The sequence below is a fragment of the Capricornis sumatraensis genome, chromosome 14 (genome assembly GCF_032405125.1).
Source record: "Capricornis sumatraensis isolate serow.1 chromosome 14, serow.2, whole genome shotgun sequence".
Classification (NCBI taxonomy): domain Eukaryota; kingdom Metazoa; phylum Chordata; class Mammalia; order Artiodactyla; family Bovidae; genus Capricornis; species Capricornis sumatraensis.
In genome coordinates, this window is record NC_091082.1 from 45,806,040 (window position 1) to 45,823,884 (window position 17,845).

At 38.4% G+C, this 17,845-nt stretch overlaps 1 protein-coding gene across 1 annotated transcript in view; it reads left to right on the plus strand.

The window, feature by feature from the left end:
• The first annotated feature begins 1,054 nt into the window (after window positions 1–1,054).
• The window catches only part of MROH9 (maestro heat like repeat family member 9), a 175,625-nt gene continuing 158,834 nt past the window's right edge, over window positions 1,055–17,845 (plus strand). The window contains exon 1 of the mRNA XM_068985731.1: window positions 1,055–1,291. Coding sequence (XP_068841832.1) covers window positions 1,055–1,291 — 237 coding nt within the window. The remainder of the gene's footprint in view (window positions 1,292–17,845) is intronic.

Genomic DNA, 17,845 nt, shown 5'->3' on the forward strand with positions numbered 1-17,845 from the left:
CCACTCTTATGGCAGAAAGTGAAGAGGAACTAAAAAGCCTCTTGATGAAAATGAAAGAGGAGAGTGAAATGTTGGCTTAAAGCTCAACATTCAGAAAATGAAGATCATGGCATCCGGTCCCATCACTTCATGGGAAATAGACGGGGAAACAGTGGAAAGAGTGTCAGACTTTATTTTTTTGGGCTCCAAAATCACTGCAGATGGTGATTGCAGCCATGAAATTAAGAGACACTTACTCCTTGGAAGAAAAGTTATGACCAACCTAGATAGTATATTCAAAAGCAGAGACATTACTTTGCCTACTAAGGTCCATCTAGTCAAGAATATGGTTTTTCCTGTGGTCATGTATGGATGTTTGAGTTGGACTGTGAAGAAGGCTGAGCACCGAAGAATTGATGCTTTTGAACTGTGGTGTTGGAGAAGACTCTTGAGGGTCCCTTGGACTGCAAAGAGATCCAACCAGTCCATTCTGAAGGAGATCAACCCTGGGATTTCTTTGGAAGAAATGATGCTGAAGCTGAAGCTCCAGTAATTTGGCCACCTCATACAAAGAGTTGACTCATTGGAAAAGACTCTGATGCTGGGAGGGATTGGGGGCAGGAGGAGAAGGGGACGACAGAGGATGAGATGGCTGGATGGCATCATGGACTCGATGGACATGAGTCTGAGTGAACTCCGGGAGATGGTGATGGACAGGGAGGCCTGGCGTGCTGTGATTCATGGGGTTGCAAAGAGTCAGACACGACTGAGCGACTGAATTGAACTCATGGATGAAGGTTGTTAAGAAATCCTAAGAATTCTTATCATAAGGAAAATTTTTTCTATTTCTTAAATTGTTTATTTATATGAGATGATAGATGTTCACTGAACTTTCTGTGATAATAATTTCATGATATATGTAAGTCATGATATATTGAGTTTAAGGTGCACAGGATAACAATTTGACTTACATACATTATGAAATTCTTATCACAGGAAGTTCAGTGCTGTATGCCATTATATTTCAATAAAATTGGAAGAAAAACTGATTAGGATCATAATTTCAAGCTCTGTTATGGCCGACTCCACACAGACCTTTGTGGTTCAGATCATGAGGAGGTATCACATACACTTGCTCAAGGAAGGCACTGGGTGTTGCAGAAACACGACAGCTGTCCCACTGGGCACTCTCAACAGATGGACTAGCTGCGAGATCAATGGATTTTGTGGCTCAAATCTCTTTGGAGAAGCAAATTCTTCCATTAAGACCAAGCAGGAAGAGCTCTTACAGAATTTTCAGCTTCTAGAAAAGGTACAACCTACATCCAAACAGAAAAATTAAGGAAATAAACTAAAATGTACCTGAAACTGGATTCTTTTAATGAACGCTAGGCAAAACAATGTAAATTGAATGCAAAATTTCTTTGCAAGAACAAAATATTAAATCACTTTCGCAGAAGGATAAGTGACTTGTAGAAAATTCATCCATATTAAGTGGACAGTTCAATAAGCTTTGACAAACATCTACAGTCAAGTAATCAGAACATAATCAAGATACGCAGGAGTTACATCAGCTCCCAAATCCACTTGAGACACTTTATAGTATGGGTTATCTTCAATGGAATCATATTCCAGATTCTATTGAAGAAAAAGGCACAGAGTTGCTGATGGATTGGGTGTAAACCATGTAGGGGATGAATCAAGGGTGCCTCCAAGCTTTGGAGCCAAGAAACTAGATGCACAGAAAGGTCACTTTTTGATGGAGATATTGGGAGGAAGGACGGTTTTGTGGGTTAAATCAATAGTTTAGTTTTGACCATTAAGGAAGAACTGATTTATGCAAGACAAAATCTAATAAGTAGGTAAGCATTTGGTAGACTGGTCACAATGAAAAAAAAAAAAAGATTCTTGTTGAAATAACCATGGGGTACAGTTTCATGTCTATTAAGACACCAGTCATGGAAAGAGATGATGCTGTTCAGTATAGGTTGTGTTGGGAGAACTTGCACATGCACCAACTTCAGGTGGCAATGCAGATAATAATTGTCATTTGAACAAAAGTGATCCAGAGATATGAAACATCTGTGACTCTTTAACACTCTCATCCCAGTTGTGAAACTTGACTCATAAGGAATTATATTTTACCATTAAACAAAATAGTTAAAAAAGATAGGAAAATATTATATTTGCACCAAATACTGTAACTTTTTAATAGTAATAAAATATAGTTATGACTTAAATGTCTAGGAAAGAATAGTGTATAAGTAAGGTACACTTAAGTAGAATGCAATAAAAGTAGCTACCATCTACTAATTGTTTACTAGGTGCTTGCCACGGTTCAAAGGATTAACTTACATTACTGATTTTATCTTTGTAACAGCCTTATGACATAGATTCTATATTATCCCCATTTCATTATGTTATGCTTTAAGTAATTTCTATTACAGGCCAATAAGTTACAAAGATGACTTTATCACTTTTTAGCCACCTTTTTTTTTTTATTACACCAAAGCCAAGTGCTTAATCATAACTAAAATCATTCAATGCTAGGCAAATTTTGAGGGTGAATATAGTGGGTAAGGGAGTATAAGTATAGAAAGGAATAGTGTTACGTTAAAAGGAAAATAAAATACAAAAAAAAATGTTTCTAAGCATAGAAAATATAGTATTATGTTGAAAGGAAAATAAAATTTAAAAAAAAGTTTCTATGCTACAGGTATAACTGTGTGAAACATATGAGGAAAAACTAGAAGAAAATACAAAAATAGTTTTCATATGAAACCACTGAAGTTTACTACTGGTTTTTCCAGGTCAATTTCCTTTGAGAGGTAAAAGCAAAACCCAGGTCGAATAAGGTTGAGGAGGGATTCAAATTAAAAAGGGAAGGTAGTAGCGTTGGAACATATACATTATCATATGTAAAATAGATAGCCTGCGGGAATTTGTATGACACAGGGAACCCAAAGTCAGTGCTTTGTGACATCTAGAGAAGTGGGATGGGGAGGCAGTTTCCAGAAGGAGGGGACATATGTATACCTGTGGCTGTTTCATGTTGGTGTATGGCAGAAACCATCACAATATTGTAATTGTCCTCTAATTAAAAATACAAAATTAAAAAATGGAGAGGGAAAGAAAATGAAAACCACGAGGTTAGACTGATCATTCAGAGGTTGGTGGTGTATGGAAGAAAACTGCCTGTGCTCCTATATGAAAAGAATTAGGATTTGGGAACTTGAAACAAGCCAAGAGGAAGAAATCACAGAAGAAGGAAGGAAAGATATAGAAAGGAAATGAGAGGGAGGGGAAGAGGAAAAGAATGGGAAGGGAGGCAGAATGTTGAACAGCTAAAGAATCAGGAATATAGTGCCTTGTACATAACATGTACTCAAACCTGTGTGTTAAATTAAGAGTTAAAGCTATCAGTTGAAGAGTTAGGTTACCAGGCTTGCTTATTCTCTCCAGGAACTCAATTTTCTGTGTTATATTTGTTTTGTTTGCTTCTGTTTGTAAAATAGCTTTATTTTTCTGAATATACATATATATAAACACACACATATACATAAATATACTAATGTTTATTCTGAAATAAATAATTAAAAAGCAAATAATCTGTGGTGGTGGTTTAGTCACTATGTTGCATCCGACACTTGTGACCCCATGGACTGTAGCCCACCAGGCTCCTCTGTCCATGAGATTCTCCAGGCAAGAATATTGAAGTGGGTTGCCATTTCCTTCTCCAGGAAATAATCTGTAATTCCATCTAATTCTATGGTTAGTACTTTAGTATGTAACCTGCTTGGTTTGTTCTATTCATATCTGCACACGTATACAAATTCATATGTCTTTCTACAAAGGTATCAACATTTGTAACCTCTTTTTTGTCAGTCTAAAGCATGCCATGAACATTCTCCATGTTAATAAATCTCTTCCTCTTTGTTTAATAGTATTATGTTGTATGCATGGATATAAGAGTTAATCAACCCTCTATTGATAGACGCTGGGTTATTTTAAATTTTTAGTTACTGTAAACATTGTGTTGAATATTCTTGTACATATGTCCCCATACAAATGTCCATTTGTTTCTTAAGATAAACTCTGAGGTAGAATTGCAAGGTCAAAGAGTTTGCCTTTGGGTAAAATTTCTTTTAACACAAAGTACACACGTGACTTTCAGGAAGTTTGTGAATAATATTTCCTTCCAACCAACATGGGATTTCCTGATGGCTCACCATGGTAAAGAATCTGCCTGGCTTCAATCCCTGGATAGGGAAGATCCCCTGAAGAAGGGAATGGCTAGCCACTTCAGTATCCTTGCCTGGAGAATTCCATGGAGAGGAGTCTGGGAGGCTACAGTCCGTGGAGTCACAAAGAGTCAGACATGACTGAGTGACTAACATTTTCTTTCTTTCCAACCAGCTGGTATAAGAATGCCTATATCCCTGACAACTTGCCACTTAGGACATAAACTTCCTAACTTTTTAGAAGGACATTGCTAAAATGCAAACTTAAAACTTCTTTCTCATTACATATTTCCTCATGAATATACATAGGAAGTATATGGAACTTTTTTGGAGGATATTTCTAGTGGTAGGAAATAAAACTCGATTTGGTCTTAGGGTTCTTCCAGAGAACAGAGAAAGCTGAAAGGAGATGTTTTATGTGTTTTATATCCTGTTAGCTTGTTCTCTCTGATTGGAAAATAGAATAATTAAACTTACAAGATGATTAATAAACATGCAAAAATAAATCTTAAGCAACCTAAGAAGCCACGAAATTTCCCCCACGTGAGTCTAAAATTATATGCAAGTTTTCTCTCCTTCATTTTTTTAAGAATAAGTATAAAAGCTTTGTCTCTCAACCCTTTGAAAATAAGCCTGGGAATCACACACAAAAAAACATTTCATTCTTTGAACTCTGATTTGAGGTTTGGACAAACACTTAGGTATTAATTTAATTTAATTTAATTTCAGACAAATGAACTACAGAATTCTGGTGATTCATTACAGGTCTAGTTTGAAATAGGGGATATCAGAATAGTCCTCCCAGTATTTTAGTAAAAATTTTAAATGTACATTTGTAACACTTTGGTACTTACCTTTAAAAATAAAATATTTTCAGCCTGCTTGTTAAGTGGCCACATGCCTAATTAGGAATCCTGAAATTCAGCTGTATTGAGGTAAAAAGTGTCCATGGCAAGTATTAACCAGTGTATTAGATTAACCAGAATTTCTCATTACTCAACCTTGAGAAAAACTCTTACAAGTTTCAGAAAACAAGCTTTGAAAACTGTACACTTTAAAATGGGGGAGTTAATAGACATGCGAATTATATTCCAAGAAGCTGCTATTTTATTTTAATTTTTTTTTGGTCATGCTGCACATGTGGGATTTTAATTCCCTAACAAGGGATTAAACAGTGGGGCCCTACAATAGAAGCAGAGTCTTAACCACTGGACTGCCAGGGCAATCCCAAAATTGTTATTTTTAAAAGAAAAAAATGATTTGATAAATTTCTAAATAAGATCTTTATCTTTACAGGTTCTTGCTAACCTACACCATGATTAAAAATCAAACCAAACTTATCTTCCAAATTCCATGTCCAAATTTATCTCCCTTTTTTTTGTTGTTGTTGTTTCCCCTCAATCCCCACTCCTCATTTCTTTCTTTTTTTAATTGAAGGAAAGGTTATAGATTGTTGGAGTTTATGGGGTTCTGTTTGTTTCTTGAAGATGGAAAAAGCTTAGCATATGTATATATGTAACTTCCCTATTTCAAAGGTTTTGTGGTGTATTAGTGAATCAAAATGGATGAAATTTTAGTAATTCTAATTAATCATTTGGCCATTATTTCCACTGCTGAAAGTAGATTTTCTTAATCTGAAGAGGATGCAATGAAGATTACAAATATATATTTTTAATTTTTACTAGAAGCTGGATGAAAAGGAACTGTTATGGGAAAAAATGCACACTCTCATGATGCTTAGTAAATTACTTGCATTCTGGAACCCAGTTATATTTGAAGTTAAATTAATAAATCCATGTTTGTACAAATCTCTGTGCTTAGTTTTCAAGGAATAGAGAGGTAAGCACATTTATATTTTGTTAAGAAAGGCTACTACACTCTTATAGGAAATAAAAGTAACATAAAGATAATGGTTAATACTTAGTTGAAATTGTTAGCATGGAAATTAGCTAACATAATACATATAAAGGCATAAACACTTACTTGACAAATGATAAGTACTTAGTATAAGCTGCTCTTATAAATGGAGTCACACTACTTGCCATGACCCGACTACTTAAGTTCCCCAGGTCTCAGTTCCCTCTCTAATAAAATGAGGATAGTAATAGTACCTACTCCAATGCTATGAGGATCAAATAAATGCTTAGAACAAAGTCTAGCACACAGTAATTCCTACCAAACGTTAGTTTTTATTTTTGACTATTAGTATCCAACATAAGAGTATCTTGCCTGATTTTTTACTAACTGAATTTATATATATTTTATCTTACTAGATTGCAAGAATCTTGGACACTGAAGATAGGGTCTCATTTTCTGTAGCCCTGTCCTCTTCTAGCTTTGTATCAGTTCAGTTCAGTTCAGTTCAGTCGCTCAGTCGTGTCTGACTCTTTGCGACCCCATGAATCGCAGCACGCCACGCCTCCCTGTCCATCACCATCTCCCGGAGTTCACTCAGACTCATGTCCATCAAGTCAGTGATGCCATCCAGCCATCTCGTCCTCTGTCGTCCCCTTCTCCTCCTGCCCCCAATCCCTCCCAGCATCAGAGTCTTTTCCAATGAGTCAACTCTTTCTATGAGGTGGCCAAATTACTGGAGCTTCAGCTTCACCATCATTCCCTTCAAAGAAATCCCAGGGTTGATCTCCTTCAGAATGGACTGGTTGGATCTCCTTGCAGTCCAAGGGACTCTCAAGAGTCTTCTCCAACACCACAGTTCAAAAGCATCAATTCTTCGGTGCTCAGCCTTCTTCACAGTCCAACTCTCACATCCACACATGACCACAGGAAAAACCATAGTCTTGACTAGACGGACCTTAGTCGGCAAAGTAATGTCTCTGCTTTTGAATATGCAATCTACGTTGGTCATAACTTTTCTTCCAAGGAGTAAGCGTCTTTTAATTTCATGGCTGCAGTCACCATCTGCAGTGATTTTGGAGCCCCCCAAAATAAAGTCTGACACTGTTTCCACTCTTTCCCCATCTATTTCCCATGAAGTGATGAGACTGGATGCCATGATCTTCGTTTTCTGAATGTTGAGCTTTGTATAATAAGCACAAAAATCAAAGTGTATAAATGCCACTGTTTCAATACATAAGTGATTTAGTGAATTAATGTGTAAATTCAAGTGATAAAAGTCATGGTTAAATTGGCACTAACAGAAATGAAAACAAAGAATTCCCTCTGAGTTCATCCAGAGAAATCAAAGAGGGAAAGTTGGATTTTTTTTATCATTTACTGCTGCTGCTGCTAAGTTGCTTCAGTCGTGTCCAACTCTGTGCCACCCCATAGACGGCAGCCCACCAGGCTCCCCCATCCCTGGGATTCTTCAGGCAAGAACACTGGAGTGGGTTGCCATTTCCTTCTCCAATGCATGAAAGTGAAAAGTGAAAGGGAAGTCGCTCAGTCGTGTCCAACTCCCAGCGACCCCGTGGGCTACAGCCTACCAGGTTCCTCCATCCATGGAATATGCCAGACAAGAGTACTGGAGTGGGTTGCCATTGCCTTCTCCTCTATGAACCATAGGTGTGATTTATACTAATACTTTCTATTTACCCAGAGTATTGCCTCAGAAATATAACCAATTTATTCATGTTGATGTACGGCAAAACCAATACAATATTGTAAAGTAATTAGCCTCCAATTAAAATAAATAAATTTATATTAAAAATAAATAAATAAAACAGCAACAAAAAAACTGATGATGGTGGTTGCTTAGCTACTGTGCTGGTTCTAAAAGCCACTTGTATTTATTTTATTGAAGAGTAGAGTTGATTTACAATGTTGTGCCAATTTCTGCTGTATAGAAGAATGACTCAGTTATACACACAGAGACATTCTTGTTTCATATTGTTTTCCATGATCGCTTATCACAGGATATGAAATATACTTTCCTGTGCTATAAAAAGCCATTTATAAATCAACAATGCCACCTATTGGATGGAAGAAGCAAGCCTGGTACAATTTTTTGTTGTTCAACAACAAGTGTTTATTTATGCCACCTCTTGGCAGTGTACACTGTTGGGCTGTGTAGTATGAGAAAGAAAAATAAAAAACAATCCCAACTTTCAAGAAGTCTCCAGTTTAGTAAAGCAAATGAAAGGTTGTTTCCACTTGCAGCTAATGGATGGGTTTCTATTTTAAAACCTGATCTTTTCCCCCACCAAGCTCTCCCAAGGATTACTCTCTGTCTTGGCATTTGTTCTACTGCTCATTCAGGCCTTGTGTGTTAAATGCCTAGTGTGTTACATGGGGACTGCTGAAAGAAAAATAGCAATCTCTAATATCTGTCACTTAACCAAGAAGAGACACTACTTTTAATAAATCAGATGATTAAAAAGTGAAAAAGAGGGCTCCATCTGTGGGGGTTCAGTAACTTCACATTTTCCTGTCCTTGTCACTACATAGTCATAATCTCTGAAATGTCAAGAAAGAAAAATCACAGTTTGAATATGCTGATAGTGAGATGGCATGTGCATCTTATTCCCTAACCTGGAAACTCAAAATAATTTCTTTGTTTGGGACAGTATTAGAACGTTTTCAGAGCTGGAAACCTACCACTATTGCACAAGATGGCACCTTGTCACTCACTAATGCATTAATCTAACAATGAATCACTCGATGCTATTGCTTTTCCATGGGATCTTTTTGGATCCATTTCCTAGCTGTAAAGACTAACCTACTGGGGTAAAGGAAAAGATAGGTGTGCACTCAGACCAGCATATGCCACTTGTGCCTTGGTACAAAAATAACTCCAATATAAGGCAATGTGTAGTGTCACATGAGTGGCATAAGGGATTTGGGAATTTTTAGGTCATAAATAGCCTGATTAAAATAAACAAGGAAGACCTATGCAAATTGGAACGGTGAAAGCAAAGAAATCCTGAGATCCAATCAGAAAAAGTGAGCCAGACAGTGGGAGTCATTAGGACTTTCAGTTTTTTCCCCCATTTCTCATTCTTACAGGAACATGGTACAGTTGCATTTCCCTTCCTTGTTGAAGTTAGGCATGGCCATGTACTTAGACCAGTGAAGTGTGAGGGAAAACAGCATGTGTTATTCCTGGGCAGAATTTTTTAAAAATCAGTACAGTATTTTTCATGAATCCTTTCCTACCTTGGCAATTATAGATCTAAATATTGAAGCTTCTTTCAGTCTGGTCTCTGAATAACCGAGATTATCTACCTGCCTGCTAATTCACATTGGACATATTTTTTCATGATGTCAAATCATCAAGATTTTGAGGTTCCTTTATCACTGCAGCATACCCTAGTCCTTTTAGACTAATATATAGGGTTCCTATGGAATATATATAATAATTAGCTAATAAAAGTAAAAAACAAAATAAAAGTTTTAAAGAGCCTAAAATCAGAAAGCATTAGTTTGGGAAGAACTAAAGGAGAGAATTCATGTAGAGAGAATATGGGCTTCCCAGGTAGCTCAGTGGTAAAGAATCCACCTGCCAAGGCAGGGGCCATGGGTTCAATCCCTGGGTGGGGAAAATCCCCTAGAGGAGGAAATGGCAACCTACTCCAGTGTTCTTGCCTGGGAAACCCATGGACAGAGGAGCCTGGTGGCTACAGTCCATAGGGTCACAAAGAGTCAGATACAACTGAGAGATCGAGCACGCATGCAAGCAGAGAGAAGATAGATAGATAGACAGGCAGATAGATAGATAGATCTACCTACCTACACAACCTTTATATGTATATATCTATACACATCTCCATAGAGATTTATAGATACAGATAGAGAATATAAAGATATATATTGCTTCAGATATATATTTCCAAATCTTAGCCTTCCTTCCACTGAGTACCATATTGTTTTCCTATTTCTCTCATCACTAAAATAGCAGCAACAACAACAAAAGCACCACCATCATAGAGGGTACTTTTCAGGTATCTCTCATTTTGGTTATAAAATACTCTTTTTCATTTATACAGTAGCAGAGTAATTTTATGAAAACATGAGTTAACTATGTCACTCCTCTGCACAATGCCCTCTCATACTCACCATGCACTTGGAGAAAAGTCAGTCCTTGCTGGAGCCTGTGAGATCCTACCCTGGTCCTCAACTACTTGTGATTTCCTTTTCCTCCCTCTCCTTACCTCTGTGCATAGCTGTTCCACAACACCATCAAGTGCACTCTTGTCAAGGGCATCTGTAGTTACTAGTCCCTGTACCAAAAGTGTTCTTCCCTCAAACAACTCCATGGCATATTCCCTGCCTTTCCTTCTAGTCTCTGCTCAGGGAGATCCTCTCTGACCACTTTTCACATTTGGGTGACTACCTACCAGACTTATCCGGCTTTATATTTTTCTATAGTATTTAACTAGATGGCACTTTGATGGCAAAGGTCCATCTAGTCAAGGCTGTGGTTTTTCTGATAGTCATGTATGGATGTGAGAGTTAGATTGTAAAGACAGCTGAGCACCAAAGAATTGATGCTTTTGAGCTATAGTGTTGGAGAAGACTCTTGAGAGTCCATTGGACTGCAAGGAGGTCCAACCAGTTCACTCTAAAGGAAATCATTCCTGAATATCCTTTGGAAGGACTGATGTTGAAACAGAAACTCCAATAGTTTGGCCACCTGATGTGAAGAGCTGACTCATTTGAAAAAGACCCTGATGCTGGGAAAGATAGAAGGCGGGAGGAGAAGGGGATGACAGAGGATGAGATGGTTGGATGGCATCACCAACTCAAAAGGCAAGAGTTTGAGTAAACTCCGGGAATTGGTGATGGACAGGAAGGCCTGACATGCTGCAGTCCACAGGGTCGCAAAGAGTCAGACACAACTGAGTGACTGAATTGAACTGAACTGATAGTATTTATGCTGGGAGGAATTGGGGGCAGGAGGAGAAGGGGACGACAGAGGATGAGATGGCTGGATGGCATCACCGACTCGATGGACGTGAGTCTGAGTGAACTCTGGGAGTTGGTGATGGACAGGGAGGCCTGGCGTGCTGTGATTGATGGGGTCGCAAAGAGTCAGACACGACTGAGTGACTGAACTGAACTGAACTGAACCGATAGCATTTTGGATCATATGATATACTACGTATGTGCTATGCCTTTGTTAATAATCTGCTTCTCTTAATAGAATGTAAGTTCCATGAAGGTTGCTCTTGTGTTTGTTTTGTTCTCTGTGAAATTCCACCACCCATAATAGTACTTGGCATCAGCAGTTGTTCAGTAATAGTTTCCCAGTGCTGAACGTCTCTGCTCTGCAGCATGACTTCTACGTTGCCTCTGAGTCCTTGAATTTGCCATTGAACATCCAGTAAGGTATACAGGGTCAGGCTCAAGGCCACAACATGATAGCACAAGAAGGGAAGGTGAGAGAGCTTATTGCTGAGGTTCCCAAATGAGTCCAAGGCAAATGTGTACTTGCCCATGGAGGAAAGAAACAAACCAGAGCAAATGTTGAGAGTTTTTTACATAAAGCTAATTTTTTAAAATGTGAGATTGTGTCCTTGCATTTTTGGTGCTAGTGTGTCATTTCATTTGTAAAATGAGTTTAATAATGAGTAAAATGAGTAATAATGGAGTTTGATGACAGTTTTTGGTTTTGCAGTTTATTTGTTCGCTTTTCTTTGTCCTTATTTGACAAGGTTAAAAAGTTGTGTCCTCAATAATTGTCAATTGTAAACTATTCTAAAATTAGTTATTTTGTAAGATAGAAAACTGAAGCCAAGAGGGAAACTAAAGAGCCATAAGTCCTACAGATTCACAGATCTGGCTTTTCACAGAACTAAACCTAAACCTCAGGCTTCCTCACTTCCAGCCAGTTCTGCTTTCGCTACACAAAAACTCCTTCCTCTGAGAAGCTGTTGAGAAAATCCCCTCCCTGACTTAGAGTCTTCTTTATCCCATGATATTTGCTGTTTTGATTATTAAGCACTATGGGGCTTTAGTAGAAAATCAAGGCTCCTCTTTCTTATGTCTCTTTTCTTATTCCTCTCTAGGAAAAAAAAAGTTAGGATCAAGATTGAATACTTTTATTTCTTGCCATGCCCCCAAGAATGAGGACTATTGCAATAAGTTAAAGTGATAGTCACCCTGCTTATTTAACTTATATGCAGAGGACATCATGAGAAATGCTGGACTGGAAGAAACACAAGCTGGAACCAAGACTGCCGGGAGAAATATCAATAACCTCAGATATGCAGATGACACCACCCTTATGGCAGAAAGTGAAGAGGAGCTAAAAAGCCTCTTGATGAAAGTGAAAGAAGAAAGTGAAAAAGTTGGCTTAAAGCTCAGCATTCAGAAAACAAAGATCATGGGATCCAGTCCCATCACTTCATGGGAAATAGATGGGGAAAGAGTGGAAACAGTGTCAGACTTTATCTTTTTGGGCTCCAAAATCACTGCAGATGGTGATTACAGCCATGAAATTAAAAGACGCTTACTCCTTGGAAGAAAAGTTATGACCAACCTAGATAGCATATTCAAAAGCAGAGACATTACTTTGCCAACAAAGGTCCATCTAGTCAGGGCTATGGTTTTTCCAGTGGTCATGTATGGATGTGAGAGTTGGACTGTTAAGAAGGCTGAGCGCTGAAGAATTGATGCTTTTGAACTGTGGTGTTGGAGAAGACTCTTGAGAGTCCCTTGGACTGCAAGGAGATCCAACCAATCCATTCTGAAGGAGATCAACCCTGGGATTTCTTTGGAAGGAATGATGCTGAAGCTGAAGCTCCAGTAATTTGGCCGCCTCATGCAAAGAGTTGACTCATTGGAAAAAACTTTGATGCTGGGAGGGATTGGGGGCAGGAGGAGAAGGGGACGACAGAGGATGAGATGGCTGGATGGCATCACTGACTCGATGGATGCGAGTCTGAGTGAACTCCAGGAGTTGGTGATGGACAGGGAGGCCTGGTGTGCTGCGATTCATGGGGTCACAAAGAGTCAGACACGACTGACGGACTGAACTGAACTAAACTTAAAGTGATAGAACAGGTACTTTTCATGGCAATCATGCATTGGAGAAGGAAATGGCAGCCCACTCCAGTGTTCTTGCCTGGAGAATATCAGGGATGGGGGAGCCTGGTGGGCTGCCGTCTATGGGGTTGCACAGAGTCAAACATGACTGAAGTGATTTAGTAGCAGCAGCAGCAGCATTTAGGAAGTAGAGATTCTATTTTCTCCTTCTAGAAATTTTACTAACTTACCTGAATATTTTTTGTTGCTTAAAATAATAATATATAAGGACAGAGAATAAAAGTCCCAACAGTCTTCCTTTTCCAGAGAAAAATGAAGCTAATAATTGGTCATATATCCTTCCAGATGCTTCTCTGGTGGCTCAGGTGTTAGAGTCGGCCTGAAATGCAGGAGACCCAGGTTCAATCCCTGAATCAGGAAGATCCCCTGGAGAAGGAAATGGCAACCCATTCCAGTATTCTTGCCGGGAAAATCCCATGGACAGAGGAACCTGGTGGGGTAAAGTCCATGGGGTCACAAAGAGTCAGACAGGACTGAGCAACTAACAACCAAAAACCTTCCAGATCTTATATAGATAAGTAGTGTTCTAGGAACGGCAAGTGAAAACCCTGTGAATCTGTGAAAGAAAAGAATATATATAGAAAAATAATGAGAGAACATCCACCACTGTACTGATGGTGGTTATACGTGACTGGTAGGATTAAGAGTGATACATAATTTTTATACCAATAAAGACAGTGTTGAAAAGATGACTTCAACAAACAGTAAGCTAAGGTTACATGGAAAATTTAAAGGAATCAAAGGGTTTAAGGAACTCAGTTCTAATAGGGTGGAGAGAGTAACAGTGTTGAAGTGAACCAAGAGGTTAGGACAGGCTTGAAGGGTGAGTGGGAGGGTAGACGGCAGTACATTTCTAGATGTCATATTGTGCAGTCACCACCCTTTACTGTCTTGGATGTTGTCCTGTGCATTTCTCAAGTACTGTGTGTGTATGCGTGTGTGCACATGTGTGTGTTGCAAATATTTCGTTCTAAATTCTAAACTTTATTGTATGCCAGAACCTTGTCTCCATTGTATTTATTACTCCCCTAACCAGAGGGCTTGCACAGTACTCAGCACAAGATAAACAATGAATGTCTGCCATACTGAGTTCTGCTCTTGTTTATTCTCTTTCTTAAAGATTGTTTGAGCTAAAGATTACTCCAGCTGTTAGTAAATTCCTCCCCCACTTCTGGCACTGTATTGGCTCATGAGCTTCCTTCAGTTATCTTCCTTAATTTTTTGGCATCTGACTCATAAGCAGGCAGAGAATGCCGAGTCCATAGCAGATGATAATCAGCAAGAACTGGTCACCAGTGCTGGCATGGAGGATAGAATGTGATCCCTTTGTAGAGACCATGGCCCTGGAAAGAGGGTTTGAATTTTCGTGAGTCAAACAGTTGACTCTAGCACCTTCCCAACACCCAGAATGTGCTGATTTCTATGTGGGAGCCATCTGGGCCACCATCATGGAGTGAACACTGGGGTCATCACTGGTAACCTCAGAAAATCATCACATTCCAGGATCCAAAGGGACATTAAAGATATCTTAATTCAACATCAACCTTCTTTATAGTCAAGTTACTGATGACTGTTAGTAATTTATGTAACATATTTATTGTAAGGAAATTTTCTTTTAACACATATGAAAATTTGAGATCTCGCTTCCTGAAACTTCTACCCATTGCTTTGCCTATTAACTGTTATTTGAAAATTGAACTCTTTATTATATGTCAGGTTCTATGCTACGTCTTAAGGCTAGAAATACGGATAAGGCCCAGCTCCAGCTTTCAACAGTATCATGGTTGGGTTGGAAGGTAGTTATATAATTCATATAGGGCTTCCCTGGTGGCTCAATGGTAAAGAATCTACCTGCTAAAGCAAGAGACATGGGTTCTATCCCTGGGTCACACAGATCCCCTGGAGAAGGAAATAGCAACCCACTGCAGTATCCTTGCCTGGGAAATCCCATGAACAGAGGAGCCTGACAGGCTATAGTCCATAGAGTTGCAAAAGAGTCAGACACAAGTTAGCAACTAAACAACAAAATAATTAATATATTGTGTATATGTGAAATAATACCTATTTTTGTATAAAAGCAGAGTAGAAAAGTATGGAACTCAATGTGAGTTGGCAGGGTAATAAAAAGGACGATTTCTGGAATATGTGACATGTATTTCCCATTCTAGTTTGTCAGCCATGCAGCTATTTAATCAGCTCCTAATCAGCTCAGCTATATTAGTCAGACCAAAGATTTATATATTTTCAGTAAATATAATAATGTTTGCTGAGGACATGATAACTGAACTCCTTTCCTTTTTTCCTCACTCTACTCCTACTCCTTTGTAGAAGAAACAGTGTTTGAAGAAATGACCTTAACTCTAGTCATAATACAGGCTTCTCTGATAGCTCAGCCCGTAAAGAATCTGCCTGCAATGCAGAAGGCACGGGTTCAATCACTGGGTTGGGAAGATCCCCTGGAGGAAGGCATGGCAACCCACTCCAGTATTCTTGCCTGGAGAATCCCATCGGCAGACTATAGTCCAAAGGGTCACAAAGAATTGGACACAGGTGAACAACTATGCATACATGTTAGACATAATGTCATATCCCTTGTTATGATTCTTAACCTAAGAATGCTTTCAGTGCATAGCATTTCATTGACAACAATTACTACTTAAGAAGTGGGGAAATTGCAAAGGAAAAAAATTAAGCTCAAAGCTCAGGAGTGGCATGCTCTCTTCATTTCCTCTTTTCAGAAATGATTAAGGAAACGTGTAGCCTATTCTCTACTACTGAACAACTTACATCCATAATAAAGCTGATGATGTTATCAAAATGGAGAGACAGAAAGAATCTGAATCCTTGATCATGTTGTTGAACTACTGGGTCAACCTATTCTGACAGGCTCTTTCAAGGATGTAAACCAATAAGTGTGCTTACTTTTGAAGCCAGTTTGATTTGGGTTTTCTCTTACTTGCATGTAAAAACATCTTAAGTTTTTAACTGCCTAAAGACTTACTAAAATGAAAAGACATGCTGTTAATTTTTTTTTTCTCCAGCAACCAGTCTAATAATTTTATGAAGGGAAAGAAAGTTTCTTTGGTATTCCCGCTTCAGTGGATCAGTGTCGGTTCCTATTGTCTGAAGGCAAATTTTCCTAAAGAAATGTTCTTGATTCACTTAGGGTATGGTTAACAGTTGGAAGCAATTCAGCCCCACAAGTATTGATTACATTCTACTCTTTGCCCTGTATTATGCTAGGCACCAAGGTATATGCAAAGTAGTTCTGAATAAGATATGGCTTCTTTCTTTTTAGGAGCCTCAAAATCCTTTGGAAATCAAATGCAATATAAGGAGCTTGAGCTTTGGTGTCATATATTCAGTTTCAAATCTTGTACTGCCTATTAAATGTCTGGCATTATACATATGCTGTCTCATTTAATCTTCACATCAACCATTAAGGTCATTATTTATGAACAAGTAAATTAAGTTCAAAGAGGTAACTAACCTTCCCAAAATGACTTGTCAGACATGATGATGACTCTGGGAAATGAATACAGGACTGAGTCCAAAACCAGAGGTATAACCAATGTTTAGGTGGAATCTCAATGTGCTGTTAATAGGCAAGCACCCTAGACAGCCAATTTATGTCTACTGTAGTTCTTCCACCTTAGAGATATGCTCTGAAGTCAGAAGTGGTGCTGTTGGTCTTTTAAGAGGAAAAAAAAAAAAAACAAAATGAAACACTAGAACCAGGCAAAAGCTCCATCTGATGGCAATTAGTGCAAAAGGAAAGAACACCGAATAAACTGTTTTGGTTATTCATCCATTCAATGAAGATTTATTTTACCTAATATATGACAGGTGTTGTACTAAACACAATGAAGAATACAAAGTTTCATGAAGTCCAGTTTCTGCTCTGAAAGAGCTATGGCCTTTTAAGTAACAATAGCTGCCCTGTATCATATGTCAATTAACTGCTAGACATTCTTTATAAATCCTCTGTAATCTTTAAATGGCATTGCAAGTATTTTTGTCCCCATCCTATGGATGGGGAATCTGAGGCTTGGAAAGACTAGACCCAAGTCACACAAGCAAAGTCAAGATTTGAAAGCAAGTCTGACCTCAAAGCTTATGTTCTCAGCCACACCGATCTGAAATCTAAACTTGATTGAGAGAAGTAGCATGCAATAGGTTTCCTTCCTGTATTTTCCTCTCCTACTACCCAGTCTCATTCCCCTTGGCACTGAGTGCCTACCAAAATGCTAATTTCACTTAGGCATTCAGTGAATTCATATCATGTGTTTTCAGCTCTGTAATAGAACTCTTATCATCTTTTCTGTGATGCTTGTCAAGTAATTGAGAAATATGAGGACTGAGCATTATATTTCAAGTTCTGTAGGCCATAATAGGCACTCTTGCCTATAATGTAGAACTGATTGTATTATTTAGATTCAACAAATATGTTTTAAACACTGTATATGCTAGCACTCCCACATATGCTATTTCATGGCTTCCATTTTGCAAATAAATTTGCAACTATAAAGAAACTGCTGAAAGTCACTCAAATTGCCAATGTAGGTCCATGACTCAAATTCCAGTTCTCTCTGGCCAGCATAGTTTTATGCATATATCCAAGC